This window comes from Notothenia rossii, assembly GCF_949606895.1.
Source record: "Notothenia rossii genome assembly, chromosome: 2".
Taxonomy (NCBI): Eukaryota; Metazoa; Chordata; class Actinopteri; order Perciformes; family Nototheniidae; genus Notothenia; species Notothenia rossii.
The window spans coordinates 90,106,053-90,121,716 of NC_136904.1; the positions used below are offsets into that span (position 1 = coordinate 90,106,053).

General features: G+C 39.9%; 1 protein-coding gene across 1 annotated transcript in view; it reads left to right on the forward strand.

Moving 5' to 3' along the window:
- The first annotated feature begins 217 nt into the window (after positions 1-217).
- LOC307028572 (radixin) overlaps positions 218-15,664 on the forward strand; it is a 41,310-nt gene continuing 25,863 nt past the window's right edge. The window contains exons 1-2 of the mRNA XM_079663718.1: positions 218-460; positions 8,247-8,347. Coding sequence (XP_079519844.1) covers positions 8,336-8,347 — 12 coding nt within the window. The 5' untranslated portion in view covers positions 218-460; positions 8,247-8,335. The remainder of the gene's footprint in view (positions 461-8,246; positions 8,348-15,664) is intronic.

The following is a 15,664-nucleotide window of genomic DNA, read 5'->3' on the forward strand; positions in this document are numbered from 1 at the left end:
GAAGTGTTTTCAGTCCAACGTTATTTTACTTTTAGTTGAATAAAGGATCTGAGTTCTTCTATCAATGGTGAGCTAAAGTGAGAACTGACACATACCAGAACCTCTGTTATAATCTCCTTTTTGTGGGGGTGATACAGTGTACCCCGGTGCGCACTCCGCAGCAGGCTCTCTGTGGACCGTCAGTCACGGGGTGGGTGAGGGAGGGAGGGGGGAGTCTGCAGGACTATAGGCTCACCACGCCTCGGTACGGTAAGTTAGTCAGCCATATTGACTGTACCTCTCCTCCGGTAGTGGGAGCCTGGCGGAGGAGTCTCCAGTATCACTGTCGGTACGCACCGTGCCCGGTAAACAGCGCAGAGGACGGGAAGCTCTATTTTTACCCTCGCTGTGGATATATAAAGTACAGCTGCCAGCTGGGGGGGTGACAGCCGGATACATCCTCAGCGCAGCCGGGCGATAGGTGAGTTTTCCTTCCTTTAAGCCGTTCAAACCGGGGGATTTATTCTCCTCTCCGTGCTGCTGGAGAGCGGTTAGAGGCGTTTTTAGCAGACTGTCAAAACACCGTATCGGGTATAAGTTATAACGCACCGTTCACACAGGTGAAAGACTGCGTGGTGCATTTCTTTTTTTGCTTCATCTTCGTTTCTTACCGGCTTCTTGCACGTTTTATGACGGGAGGAAGGGTGAGTGAAGTGGTGTCACTTTGCGCTCAGGTGCTGTGTGTCACTTAAATGTTATGCAACAGAAAGAAGCTTAAGTTTAATTAGATGCTTGTCCCTTTTTTTCCAGAATGTTCACTGCTCATATTGGGGTTTCTGCATACAGATTCTCTTTACATGTTTGCACAGTTTGGTGTCAGTGCTGGTGCTAATTATCCCACGGACACCCAGACGAGCACGGTGGTAAACAGCTTTGTGATGAAATTCAGTGGATGTTTTTCATGGTGCATTATTTGCTCTTTTGGGAAGCTCAGAGAGGGGAGACAATGTTTCTGGCGCCGTTTGCAACTTTAGAGCGAGTCCTGCTGCTGGAGCGCCTTTCTCCCCGCAGCGATGTCGCAAACAGCAGCGACAATATACAACATCATTAGCATGGTGTCACTTGAATGCTTTGCAGGGCATATTTATGGACTGTGAAGTACTTGTGGTGCACTATAAATGCACTTTGGAACGCTCTACCATGATAACAAGCATGCATTTTCCAGGATTGATGCTTGTTTGTACATGGAAACGGTTCCTCACTAAGTAAGTGTGTGTGAGTTTACCCTGCTCCTTGGAAACCACGCCGAATCACACCGCTTGTAACACGGACTAGTGCAGCTTTTGCGCGTAAACAGCGGTCCTGAATACAGGCAGCGCTCCATCTGGCACAAACAGATGCTCCTTCAGCTCCAGGGAAGTTAGCCGGCTCTGATAGGCCTCATTAAAGCAGAGGAAATGAGTTTATTGGCTATTAGCCCTGTCACTCAAACCCTCCTTTTGCTGTTGGCTCCGCCTCCTCTGGGGACCGAATTACAACTCATTTGAGAGAGAGGTTGCTGCATCATGACATCAGATACCTTTGACTGCTGGTTTTAGATTTCCCTCTGCAAGGCCATTTTTTTGTAACCTGTTGAATAATGTCATGCCCTCAGGTGAGAGTTGGACAATGTTATGTTATCGGGCACATTCACCTGAGTTACATAAATACATACTGTAGGGTTGTTTGCTTTCTGTTGTTTTTGGTTGTCATGCAACCTTAGTGCACGTTTAAAAACCTGAAACGTGTTGAGTTAAGATTTGGAAAACTTGGAGGAGCTTTTTGTGGGTTTCCCTTTCCTGTATGTGTTCTTCTAGGATTGTGTGCATACAAATGGTCTGCAAAGGCTAAAACTAGCCCTGACCTTGAACTCATTTAATAAAGCAATATCTATACAGTATTGTTTTATAGAGCAGACAGTGAAGAGGTTAAGAATACGTATTGCACGTTTGCACACGCCTTAATAGTAATTAATGTAACAAATCACCATTAGCCAAATATCTTTCTACCGATGAAGCCGACTAAATCTTGACGCTTTCGTCACACACCAGCTGCTGCTGTGAGACTGTCTGACACCGGTCTACAATGACACTGTCGGTTGTGATACTGAATAGTATATTGGCTCATTGAGCTTTTTGGAGGTCATTTGTATATCCCTTTCTTTCTCTCAGATTTGTTTTAATGTTTTTTTGTATACATCTTCTACATTTGCTGTTTTATTGTTTTAGCAGATTTCTATTTTCTATTTGCACTTTTATGACAGCCGTTATCTAACATTTTATATGATATAAATCATTAATCTATAAAAAATCATTGAATCATCAATAATAATAGAAAAATATGTTGCAGCCCAAAGATACAAAGCAGGTGTTTGAGTTTCGGTGCAGGGAGCGAACACTTTAGTTTCACAACTCCCATCACGCTGCAGGTTCACAGACACGATCCAGTGTCTCTTTCCGTCCCTCACCTGTCTCTCTGTCTCTGCTGTTTGACTCCTCCCACTTTCTGTTTGGATATCTGCGTCCGTCATTCATGTGACGCTGCTCAGAAATGTTCAATTAAGCAGCAGGCAGAGTCACTAAAGAACATTGGAAAGAATGGGTTGGATATTTGGGATTCAGAACCTCATGTTTAGATTTTTTATTCGTCTCCATATGCAGAGTATAATCTCAGTGTTCAATCTAACACCAGCCCTTCAGCAAAACACTGAATATCATCTGCATATTATTATCTACCAAATGCTTTTAAAGCGTCCGTAGTGAGTCCAAACAGACTGCAGCGATGATGCCATTCATGTCGGATGCCCTCTCATTTTAACAGCTCTTAAAACAGCGTTGTCTGTCACCGTCTGTTAAGCCAAGTGAATATTTAATATAGTAAATATTGATTAAATGAATATTAATGTTGACTTAACTGTCCCTTTATTCTTATTGGACTATTCAAGCCAAGAGTGGAAAGAGCATTATTTATCACAGAGGTTTATTTACTCGTGTAGGTTTAGGTGAACTTAGATCAATGCGTTTGTTTTTATCTGTTTGAAGTGGACATATTGTGCTCAATTATTTATTTGTTTGCCTCGAATGAATTCAGTTTAACTTGCATTGAAGGAATTCTCTGCTTGATCTTTACCTCCTTTCAGTGGCATCAGAACAGCGTTACATTTACATTAAAGCGGCTGCGTTATTTCTGTATTCTGTGTTTATGTGAGTTCACACCCTGGACAGGCCATGTGTGCTGCTTGACCAACACTATCCTCCTTACACTAGAAGAATCAGTTGGTAGGGTTTCCTGTTGTTGTAACAGCTGTTGGAAGTTGTGTGTTTGTATGATAGAAGATAAAATAATAAGCTAACATGAATTTGGTCTAATATTTAAATTAAAAGCAGCAACAAAAAGAAAAGTCTTCAACCTGTATTCAAAATTTGTGAGTTGCAGCGGTCCTGCAATGTTTTGGTATTTTAAAGATACAATTGGTTTCCTTGATGAGGAGATTCAGAATAGTATTCACTACCTCTTCCCAACGCGCTGTTAAAGGGGAGAGTAATGCACAGGAGGAGGATGAAGAGGATGAAGAGGATGAATCTGCAAAGGACACTTCGTAAAAGTGTGTGTGTAAAATGCAACAGTGTATTGACATTCACTCGAACAAACCTAGACAGGGAGACATGAAAGAGTGTAATGTGCACAGAGAGGAGTGTTTTTCTCTGCATGAATGGTGACCTGGAAGCAGTATCCGCCTGGGAGCGACCCTCTGGTTTCCCTGAATGGACACACACACACACACACACACACACACACACACACACACACACACACACACACACACACACACACCCTGAAGGCTTACAGCTCCAGGTTTACGAGGCAGTGGGCTGCTAAACAGAGCAGAGCTGTGTTACTTAAGAAAGCTCCGGATGCTTTCAGCTACACACTAAAGGTCACCCTAAGGTGTGTGTGTGTGTGTGTGTGTGTGTGTGTGTGTGTGTGTGTGTGTGTGTGTGTGTGTGTGTGTGTGTGTGTGTGTGTGTGTGTGTGTGTGTGTGTGTGTGTGTGTGTGTGTGTGTGTGTGTGTGTGTGTGTGTGTGTGTGTGTGTGTGTGTGTGTGTGTGTGTGTGTGTGTGTGTGTGTGTGTGTGTGTGCGTGTGGCATTTAACTCCATTGCATTTTGTAGATACTAATGACTTTCACCTTGCTGAATGAAGCTGATGTTATCATCGGCTTTTAGACCTGACGTATTGACAGAGAAAGGATAAAGCCGTTGCATGTGAAGTGGCATTTTGTCCAGATTGATATATCTTCCTCTAAATATTAAACAACCTGCTTCATGGTTAATAAAGCCCTTCGTACTGAGCTATCATCTCTAACTGTCTACATTCAGCGGGACAGCTTTAAGTCAGTCAGTTATTTTAGTATTCAGCGTCTCTGCCTCACCGGCTGCAGGTAAATGGGTCAAGGCAGGCTTTGAGTTCTCCCCTTGCTGACTCTTAGTCTATTTCCTCCCGTCAGTGCACTCTTCCGCTCCTCACACTCTCACCGGCGATGCTGAATATTGAGAAGTTGTATTAAGTCGACTGCCTTTTAGAGATTAAAGTTCTAGGTAAGGGACAGTCACTGATAAAGGTTTGGTGTCTTCACTCATGTGGGGCTGATATTAAAACGGGTACAAAGACAGGATCGGTTTCTTCTGGGTGAGGCCACACTACCAGGAAACATTAGACTTTGGAGGTGTATTATTCCCTTTGTTACTGATACAAAATGAATTAAAAGCTACGTTTTAAGATGGGTGTGGTATCATGTATTATTTAGTGAAATATAGATATTTGATTTCCTACAAAGTTCACTCTCTCTTTCAACCCTTTCTGGTGTAAAAGTGGTAAAGAGGACCGTTGAAATCATTTCTGGGTTAGTTGAGAAGATGGCATTATTTCTCATTTTAGATAAACCAGAACACATTATAAAAACACAGCAGGCATATAGGTTAGTTAAAGAACAGAAACAAACAAATAATAAAAGTGTGAAACAAGTGGAATGACCGTATATCTTTTAGGCAATGTCGTGTTTCATTTGGTACCACAAATCCTTAAAACAAACTAAAAAACATTAACATAATAACATCCAGTCACGCCTCAAAACCCACCTCTTCAACTTTGTATATCCATAAGCCCCCCCACCCTCTCAACCAACTTCCTCCTGCTTTTCTGTTTTGTTTTGTTTCTTTTTTTCTTTTTTGTCTACCCTCCCTCCCAAATGTAAAGCGTCTTTGGGTTCAAGAAAAGCTCTATAGAAATATAATTTATTATTATTATTATTATTCCAGGTTTCTTTTCTAGAAAAATAAACTAGAAAGCCTGTTTTTATAACAAAGTTCACTCTGTCTTTCAACCCTTTCTGGTGTGAAAGTGGGAAAGAGGACAGTTGAAATCATGTCTGGGTGAGTTGAGCTGCTTTGTGTCTTGACAATGAGGTCGGTGTGATTGCCAGCGCTCACTGGGAACAAAGACATATCCCGTGCCCCATACCTTCTGGATTGGGCCCCAAAAGATCTGTGATGGAGGTTCTGACTGCGCTGAGCATTGATTCGCAGGGCGTGCCCCCCCCCCCCCCCCCCCACCCCCCGGCTATGTGACACATCAAAGAGAATTCTCTAATGTGAAAGAGAGAATAACGGCTGAGTATCTCAATGCTCTCTGATGTGATTACCACTTTTACAGATTTTCTACAGAATATTCAAAGCATTTCAAATATGTAGAAAGAAATCCCCTTTCTCTAAGTCAGGAATATGATCCAAATGGAAAGGGAAACATTAAGGACAGTAAGAGAGGCATCAAGACATCTCTGACCTACATTAACTTGTATGAGCAAGAGTTGCCATCATTTCACAACAGATCATTAAAGCAGAGGTCCAACAAATTCATCTGGGTATCAATAGTACAAGTTGTGTCCCCTACATTTTTCTGTAGTACCTTCTTCTGTTATGTGTGTTTACTAGTCCACCCCTAGTATTTAAACACATCAAAACATGACATTAGTTCTCATTTTAGATAAAAACACAATCAATTATCCACACATACAAAACCCACCAGGCAGATATGGTAGTTAAAGAACAGAAGAAGTCCTCAAATGTATCTTTTTAAATATTACATTAGTCCAGGTTTCTTTTCCAGAAAAAGAAACTCAAAAGCATTTGAGTTTACTCCAGCACAAATATAATATCTATCAGCATCTTTGACTTACTGAAACAAGTTACTAAAGAAACAATTGATTTTAAAATCCAACCATTGTTTCCATGACTTGAATATCTTTTTTGTAAGACTGCTTATAATAACAATAACACTTTGAATCAAGCCTATTAATCCACCGTTGTGTGTAATACCAAGTAAAGGTGTTTTTAAGTTAGATTGTGTCCTCACACTGAGCTTCTGATCGAGGCTGCTTTAATTCTCAGCGCTGACACTTGAGAAAGGTCTATTTCTGTCCTGACGCATCACAAAGATCTGCACCTTCGGGACGCCTGCCAGCTTTCTCTCTATTTCAAATTCTGGTCATTTAGCAGACGTGCACTTCTAGACCAACCCACAATGTTCAAACATCAGAAAACTTACAGTAAGGAGGTCAAGGGTCAAGGGTCCTTAATCTTAACCCCCTCCCGAAACGCTTCCATTGGACTCATTTGTTTACTGTAACATAATGTAACACTTTCGCTTCTATAGGCTCCAACACATTGTACGTGATAGGCTAAGGGGCGGGACATCTCTAAGCGGTTGACCAATCACAACAGAGCCGGCCAGCTAACCAATCAGAGCAGACTGGGCTCTGGTTTCAGACAGAGGGTGAAAAGAGGTGCTGCAGCACAGGCAGTATGAGAAAAATAAAGAGCTTTTTGAACATTAAAGCATGGAGACATGTAGAGACACTACATACTGATATACACCTGAACATCAGAAGGAGAGGACTCTTTAAAGTAGAGACACAACATACTGATATACACCTGAACATCAGCAGGAGAGGACTCTTTAAAGTAGAGACACTACATACTGACATACACCTGAACATCAGCAGCAGAGGACTCTTTAAAGTAGAGACACTACATACTGATATACACCTGAACATCAGCAGCAGAGGACTCTTTAAAGTAGAGACACTACATACTGATATACACCTGGACATCAGCTGGAGAGCACTCTTTAAAGTAGAGACACTACATACTGATATACACCTGAACATCAGCAGGAGAGGACTCTTTAAAGTAGAGACACTACATACTGATATACACCTGAACATCAGCAGGAGAGGACTCTTTAAAGTAGAGACACTACATACTGATATACACCTGAACATCAGCAGGAGAGGACTCTTTAAAGTAGAGACACTACATACTGATATACACCTGAACATCAGCAGGAGAGGACTCTTTAAAGTAGAGACACTACATACTGATATACACCTGAACATCAGCAGGAGAGGACTCTTTAAAGTAGAGACACTACATACTGATATACACCTGAACATCAGCAGGAGAGGACTCTTTAAAGTAGAGACACTACATACTGATATACACCTGAACATCAGCAGGAGAGGACTCTTTAAAGTAGAGACACTACATACTGATATACACCTGAACATCAGCAGGAGAGGACTCTTTAAAGTAGAGACACTACATACTGATATACACCTGAACATCAGCAGGAGAGGACTCTTTAAAGTAGAGACACTACATACTGATATACACCTGAACATCAGCAGGAGAGGACTCTTTAAAGTAGAGACACTACATACTGATATACACCTGAACATCAGCAGGAGAGGACTCTTTAAAGTAGAGACACTACATACTGATATACACCTGAACATCAGCAGGAGAGGACTCTTTAAAGTAGAGACACTACATACTGGATATACACCTGAACATGAACTTAATAAGGCCTCTTTGAACTCTTTGATTGGTTGGAGACTGCGAGGGAAAATAATCGATGATGTTTGAATTAAATGTGGAGTGTCTTTCTATTCCTATAAACATTTATACTATGTTATACATTTTTCTGTTTTGCTTTGTACTTTCTCTTACTGTTCCATCTTAATCTCTCCCAGTATTTACTCTGAATCTTGCTTTTTGACCGTTAGATGTTGGTAAAGATGTGCTATGGGGACACTGCATGACAGCTTGTAAGGTACACTCAATCTGAATTCTGTGTTTGTTGATTGTTGTTTTTTTTGTTGCTGTGTTTCAGGCGCTGCTGCCCTGAAGAAAGGCAGAAAGACGGACGACGACTTCTTTCAGTTTTCTCATCAACAGGGGACGGGCCAAGACAGGAGAAAGATGCCCAAACCTGTGAGTACCTGTCAGCTGGAGATTAGTATTTGATTTACAGCGACCCCTCCGTGTAGATCATGTAGAGAGTTACTGACATCCTGCTTTACCATCCATTCAATCTGCGACACAACTCACTGTCAGGTTGCAGAGGTTCTGCGGGTTGTTGCCAGACTTTTACGGTTATTACATTGTCAGTCATTCCCAATTCCCTGTTTTAGAGTATTGGTGGGTTTGCATTGCCTCAAGTCTCTTCAACATCTCGTTTGAGTTTAATGAGGATTTTGATTCACAATGACAAAAGAAATAACATCTTAAAGCTGTGTCCATGACTTCTTGTTGTTAATAGTTGTATTTTGGTTAAGAAAATAAGACTCAGCTGAGGCCGGTTCTACGAAGCCGGTTCGACATAACCTGGATATGTTTGGGCTTACCTAATCCAAAACAAACGCGCTCTCGCTAAGCAGTCCTACGACGCTGGTTATCAACTCGTTAACTCAAGCCAGCTTTGCCCTATCTAGTTATGTGTCAACGCTTCGACACATCGACGTCTGCACTCACAGGGCCGCGGACTGTACGTAATGTTACTCTGATCCGGTTACTTATGTTGTGGCAGATATTTAAATAAGCTTTCTTAACGCTAATGTTATAATAGTCAGATTGCTCTGAAGATAGGAGGTGATATTCTATTAATTTTCACGTTCAGACAGTCAGTTGATTCCGGACCAGGCTAGCCCTTCAGCATAAGTTACCATGGAGATCTAGCCCGCTAAGAAGTGAACCAGCGTCGTAGGACCGAAAACCCAGAGTTTCCCCTGATGTTAGCTCGCTAAGCGAAAATCCGGCTTCGTAGTACAGGCCTCTGGTGTATTTGTATATGTTTTTGTTTTGACTACAATGTTTAAGCTTGAGCTATGTGAGCTTTGAATCTCCATTTAAGAAAAAAGTCAGTTTGCTTTCTGCTGTAAAACACGAGTATTCATAGTATTATCAGAAATGATTACCCGGCTGAGTTGAATACTCTATTCTGATTGGTCAATAGAGACATTCCAGAGGTCTGCTCTTTATCGCTAGCAGACTGTTGCTAAGGAGAGCAGATTGTTGCTAAAGAGATTGCTCTGATCAAGGGTCTTCTGGCAGTGTGACCGGTAAATGGAAAATAAATAAATACAATCATTTTAAATCCACCTACTGCTAAGCACCGCCTCCCTTCACATTATCCTTGACTTAAAAGGCGATTTAGTGGAAAACAAATCAAATCAGCATCCAGTCTGCAGAAAGCTTCATGTTTGAGCAGCTTTAATCAAGCAACCACTAGATTGTCACAGTTGCTAATTTGGCTCTTTACAACATTCAAGAATGAGTTCCTGCTTTAAAGTTTGAGTCTGACAACATGAGCTGTTGTTCTTACCATCACACTCTACTCATAGTTAACCCTTAGATGCATAAGTGGGTCTTTGTTGACCCGGTGAGGTGGTTTTCTTGAAGTATCTTTGTAATGAAAAATGTTTGTCATTTCATATTCCAGCTATTCCTCAAACTTCTTTTGGATATCATGCCATTCAAATTTGAAATTTAAATTTTAAGAAATGGTCGTTTTTGTATTACTACCCCATGCATTTTCTATGGAACCCTCTGGGAAAACGTATTTTTTCAAAATGTAAAAAAAATGTCTAAAATTATAAATAGTGAAACATTTAATATTTCTAGTGTGAACCAAAATATAATACTACATATTATACAAGTGATTTTTCTTAACAAAAATGATAAAAAATGGCATAAAAACACATATTATTCTAATACAGGTCCTTTTTGACCCACTTATGAAAGAGTGTAGAGTCACTCAGGCATCTAAGGGTTAAGACAGGTACAATATGTGTGTTCAGTTAAACAATACTCTCTGTCTGGCTCTACTGAGTACGATCAGGAGGATGGGTTTCACACACTGATAAGCAATTGGTAAGAAGCCAATATAAGAAGGCCATTGTTCTTAAATCCTAGTGCACTATGAAGCTGTTGTTCATTCATACCTGCTCTATCTGTGGGTTTTTTAAGTGTTGGGAAAAGCTGGACACTCACAGTCACACAGAAGCTCAACTGCGGTCACTTTGTGGAAGTGTCCTGTTTGTTGTACAGAACAAACACAAAGAGGGCTTTCTCTGCTGCTCTATTTTTGGTCTGAAGGACAGTGGGAGCTTTCATGTTGGTCTGACACACAAACACACACAGGCTCAATGTGCACTGCAGCTTTAAATCACAATGTCAGTGGATGTTATATCATCTATTGTAATAGCTGTATTATGTACGTTTAATGTTTGTTTTGATGACATGAAGACGGACATTGTCAGTTTAGCATCGCCTTAACAAAATCAGTGATTAGAAAAAATGAAATTCGTATTGAAAGTGCTTTCTTTCACTTTGGACACGTTTGAAATAGTAGCATACAGAATATAACTATTACAATACAACAACCCGTTTAAATAACCGTAATCCTTTTTTCTCTTCAACCTAAATTATGATTATGTTTATAATCCATTTTGTTGTATAAGCAACTCAAAGCCTGACTGTAAACCTATCCTACATTCTTATACTCACATTAACTAACAATAGATTGATGGGATTGATGTATTTGGGTTGTGTTCACAGTCCTGCCGCCTGTACATCCTGGCTGTTTCACAGTTATCTACAGCCTGACAGATTGTAGTGATCCCTCTGTCCATCAATCTCAGTAATGGGGAATTAGGCCAGGACCAATTCCTGGAAGGAGACTAGGGACAAAAAAAGGAGGCAAGAGGATAGGATGTGAAAAGGGCGAGAGAGAAGGGGATAGAAATGGAAAGAGTAGATGAGAGTTTGCATGAACCAGCTGTGAAGGTTGTGTTCAGTGCAATTTGAGCTTGTTGCAGTTCAATGTCATAAAATGTTCGTAACAATAGAGGAATATTTAATCAACAGAAATTAATAAGTGTCTTTTCACAACCTCTAAATCAGGGGTGTCCAAACTACGGCCCAGGGGCCAAATGCGGCCCTCAGCTAATTCAAAACGTGTAATGAAATATGGCCCACAAATGAAACTTGTGTTTGTAATAATAGTACTTGTTAAATATATATGTAACACAAACATATATAACACAGTATTCATGTGTTAATAAGCCAACTTTTCAAATAAATTCAATTAATTGAAGTTGAAAACATTTTCAAACAAATCTTAGTTGATAAAAAAAAGCCCAATAACTTATTTACTTAACAAGCTTGAAATATACCCTTCATATTTGTATAAGCAATCTGAAGCTTCTATTTTAAAGAACGAGCTGCCAACAAAATAAATGAAACCCTGTGGTAAACTGTGATGTGTATAGGCTGTTGTGTTTCTTAAAGCATTTAAATATCAAGCACAATGTATTTGATTGATTTTGCTAACATATAACTGAACTTATGAGGCAGTAAACCTCAACTCTAGTGAGCGGCTAAGCCCTTCATATATTGTTCTGTTTGTGGCCCTCAGTGAAAACAGTTTGGACACCCCTGCTCTAAATGATACCTGTCTGGAAAAGGATTCAGTTTACTGAGAAACATCAATCCAAAGCAGTCACTGAATTTAATCCGTGAGTTTGAGAAACGACGAGTCGGGAGAGGAGCTGTGAGGACGGAGAGAAAGAGAAAGTTGGAACCAACGGGTTAGTCTCGGATTATCCTCACACACCGACCGCAGGGAAGAAAAAAGGCAAACAAAGGGATAAAAGAGGATTTGGGACAGGACTGAGTGACAGGCACTTTGTTCATATCCAGTCCAGAAAAACGACACCCAAGCCGCCCTCGAGGGGAACTCCCACTCCGGTTACATTAGGCTTGGCTTTGACATTAAGCCCGGCAGTTGGACAGTAAACACATCAACCCTTTCACTGCTTCATCTTTGCGTTCTCTGCTTGTTTTTTGCTAGAAGACACTTAAATGTCACACTGGATTAAGAGCTAAAGCTCAGAGGTCCCTGCAGGCTAATAATAATTGAACAAGTAAGCTAGCACGGGTCGATTAGCTCATAGCTAATGGAGAAGTACAAAAGAGCAATATAAGAGATGGAGAATTATACAGGTGAGGGAAGTGAACCCCCCACAAGGCCTTTAAAGAGTCTCTGCTCTGCGTGCCACTTAGAAACCGTCTGTTGTCTCCCAAAAGACAAGACTAGCTAAAGGCTAGTCGGCCTCAGGCATGCTATTACAAGTGATTTTGGTCTGGGCCGTAACCCTCCTTTAGGCTGTGTTTTAAAGGGTGTTGCCGTGTTTGCATGCACCCCTAACACAACATGGGTGTCTGCTGGTACTCAGGTATTTAATGTTGTTCAAGAGGGGGTGTATATGAAATTGGGCTCTGTGTAAGCAGGCTAACCAGAACTGGACAAACAGGAAGTGACTACATCAAATTAGAAGAGGAAATGCCATGAAATACAATTCTTTTTTTAAAGATACTATAACCAACTTTAATAAAACATGATAAGCTGTACAGAGTAAATGGTCTTTGTTGCATGATCTGACAGTATTTCATCAGTATAGATTTCTTTAAAGGGAAATAATTACATTTTTACATCATGTTTTTAAGTATTTTTACTAAAGGCTTAGTTGAATACCAGAGGTTGTTAATTTGTGCTAACAGACCGTTGCTAAGGAGAACAGACCGTTGCTAAGGAGATTCAAGGGAATATGTGCAGTCATATCAATCTGCAGAAAGAAGTCTGGTCAATTCAACGTCAGCTTTGGACCAAAAACATTAGTTTTTCCTCCATCAGGAAACACCAAGGACTACTTTTTGAATAATAATAGTTATAAATACGAAACTTTGATTCATAATGGCTGAACTGTCCTGACTGTTTATTTGATCCTGCTGTTTTTCTGGATATTTACTCAGAAGCAGTTGGAAGAGACTGTTCAGTAAGCTATTGTTTTTTAACCCCTCCTGAATCGTTTTTATTTACTGCTCTCTCATAATATTAAAATTGTACTTTTTGATATAATTTCCGATTTTATTTGACTGTTTTTGTATTATTGAGAGATGATGTTTGAGATAATACATTCATCACAATAATCTTAAAAGACAGTAAAAGACATGTATTGGACATCTCTTTATGTTTCTACAGCCTTTTCATGCATTCAGTTCAGACAAGTGTTACAACATCTGACCTCATAAGATTGCCAATAAAGTGACCAGGGTGATTGTTCAGACATGCGATAGACACTTTAAATTAGACTGTCTGAAAGCGGCTCTAGTTTAAAGCAGACTGACCCCTTTTTTATAATAGCAAACAATGTTTTTGAGATAGCACAAAGGGAAAGGAAGAAAAGAGCAAACATGGAGACGAGACAGAAACAAATCTCATCCAAAAAGCCCTGGGGGGTTAGTTGTCACTGGAGAATCCTTTAAAGATGTATTGATTTCCCACATGTTTTGGTCAGTGCATGCGTTACCCTGGAGGCATTGTGTATGTGCATTTAGGGGGGGGGGGGGTATAGATCTGTGTTTCTTCATGTGAGTGTGCATGTGTTTTGGGGGGTATAGATATGTGTGTGCATGTGTAAGAATAAAACATATGGTTATCTATTTGCAGAGGTGGGAAGCAGTGGAGTACAAATACTTCGTTACTGTATTTAAGTACATGTTTCTGGTATCAGTACTTTACTCCACTACTTATTTTTCTGACGACTTTTTACTTTTACTTCTTACATTTTGAACCCAAATACCTGTACTTTCTACTTCTAACATGTTGAACCCAAATACCTGTACTTTCTACTTCTAACATGTTGAACCCAAATACCTGTACTTTCTACTTCTTACATGTTGAACATAAATACCTGTACTTTCTACTTCTAACATGTTGAACCCAAATACCTGTACTTTCTACTTCTTACATGTTGAACATAAATACCTGTACTTTCTACTTCTTACATGTTGAACACAAATACCTGTACTTTCTACTTCTTTCATTTTGAACACAAATACCTGTACTTTCTACTTCTTACACTTTGAACCCAAATACCTGCACTTTCTACTTCTAACATGTTGAACACACATACCTGTACTTTCTACTTCTTACATGTTGAACTCAAATACCTGTACTTTCTACTTCTTACATGTTGAACTCAAATACCTGTACTTTCTACTTCTTACATGTTGAACTCAAATACCTGTACTTTCTACTTCTAACATGTTGAACACAAATACCTGTACTTTCTACTTCTAACATGTTGAACCCAAATACCTGTACTTTCTACTTCTAACATGTTGAACCCAAATACCTGTACTTTCTACTTCTTCCATTTTGAACACAAATACCTGTACTTTCTACTTCTTCCATTTTGATCCCAAATACCTGTACTTTCTACTTCTTACATGTTGAACACAAATACCTGTACTTTCTACTTCTAACATGTTGAACACAAATACCTGTACTTTCTACTTCTTACATTTTGAACCCAAATACCTGTACTTTCTACTTCTTACATGTTGAACACAAATACCTGTACTTTCTACTTCTTACATGTTGAACTCAAATACCTGTACTTTCTACTTCTTACATGTTGAACTCAAATACCTGTACTTTCTACTTCTTACATGTTGAACTCAAATACCTGTACTTTCTACTTCTCTCATTTTCCAAACAGGCTGGTTCCTTTAGTCTGAATGTGTGTTTGGTGGCGTGATCATTATTATTTCGAGTCATTGCGTGCCTATTGATTTGAACACGATCCGTGTATCCATCATTTCCTGGTCTTCTCTAAAGAAGAGGGACCAATGAAAACGTTGTCATGTTGCCGTTGGTCACCATGGAAACATTCATTAGCTAACAATGACATTATTGTTCTATTAATATAAAGGGAGGTCAGGTACTCTTTAAAACAGCTGCTAGTTATGGTTACTTTTTACTGAAGTACATTTCAAAGCCCATACTTCTTTACTTTGACTTGAGTAAAGAAGCTCAGTCAGTACTTCTACTTTCACCAGAGTATTTTTAAACACAAGTATCTGTACTTCTACTTGAGTAAAGGATGTGTGTACTTTTGCCATCTCCGTCTATTTGATATTTGATCCATATATCTGCCTTCGTGAGGGGAAAGCTTTACATAAAGTTATTTTTTTTCATCTGTTTGAATAAGCGTGCATGAGGCCTGTTAATCCGGGGTGTGAGATGTGGCGGGACGTCGTACATTATTAATTTATTGCGGCGTTTTGCACATGTTGACCCTCCTGGCGATGGGAGGGGGGGCAGCAAGCCTGTGGTGGAGGCTTTAAATATTTCAGAGGGTCATTTTCATTAATATAATGGGAATTATCCAAGTCACTAAGTCT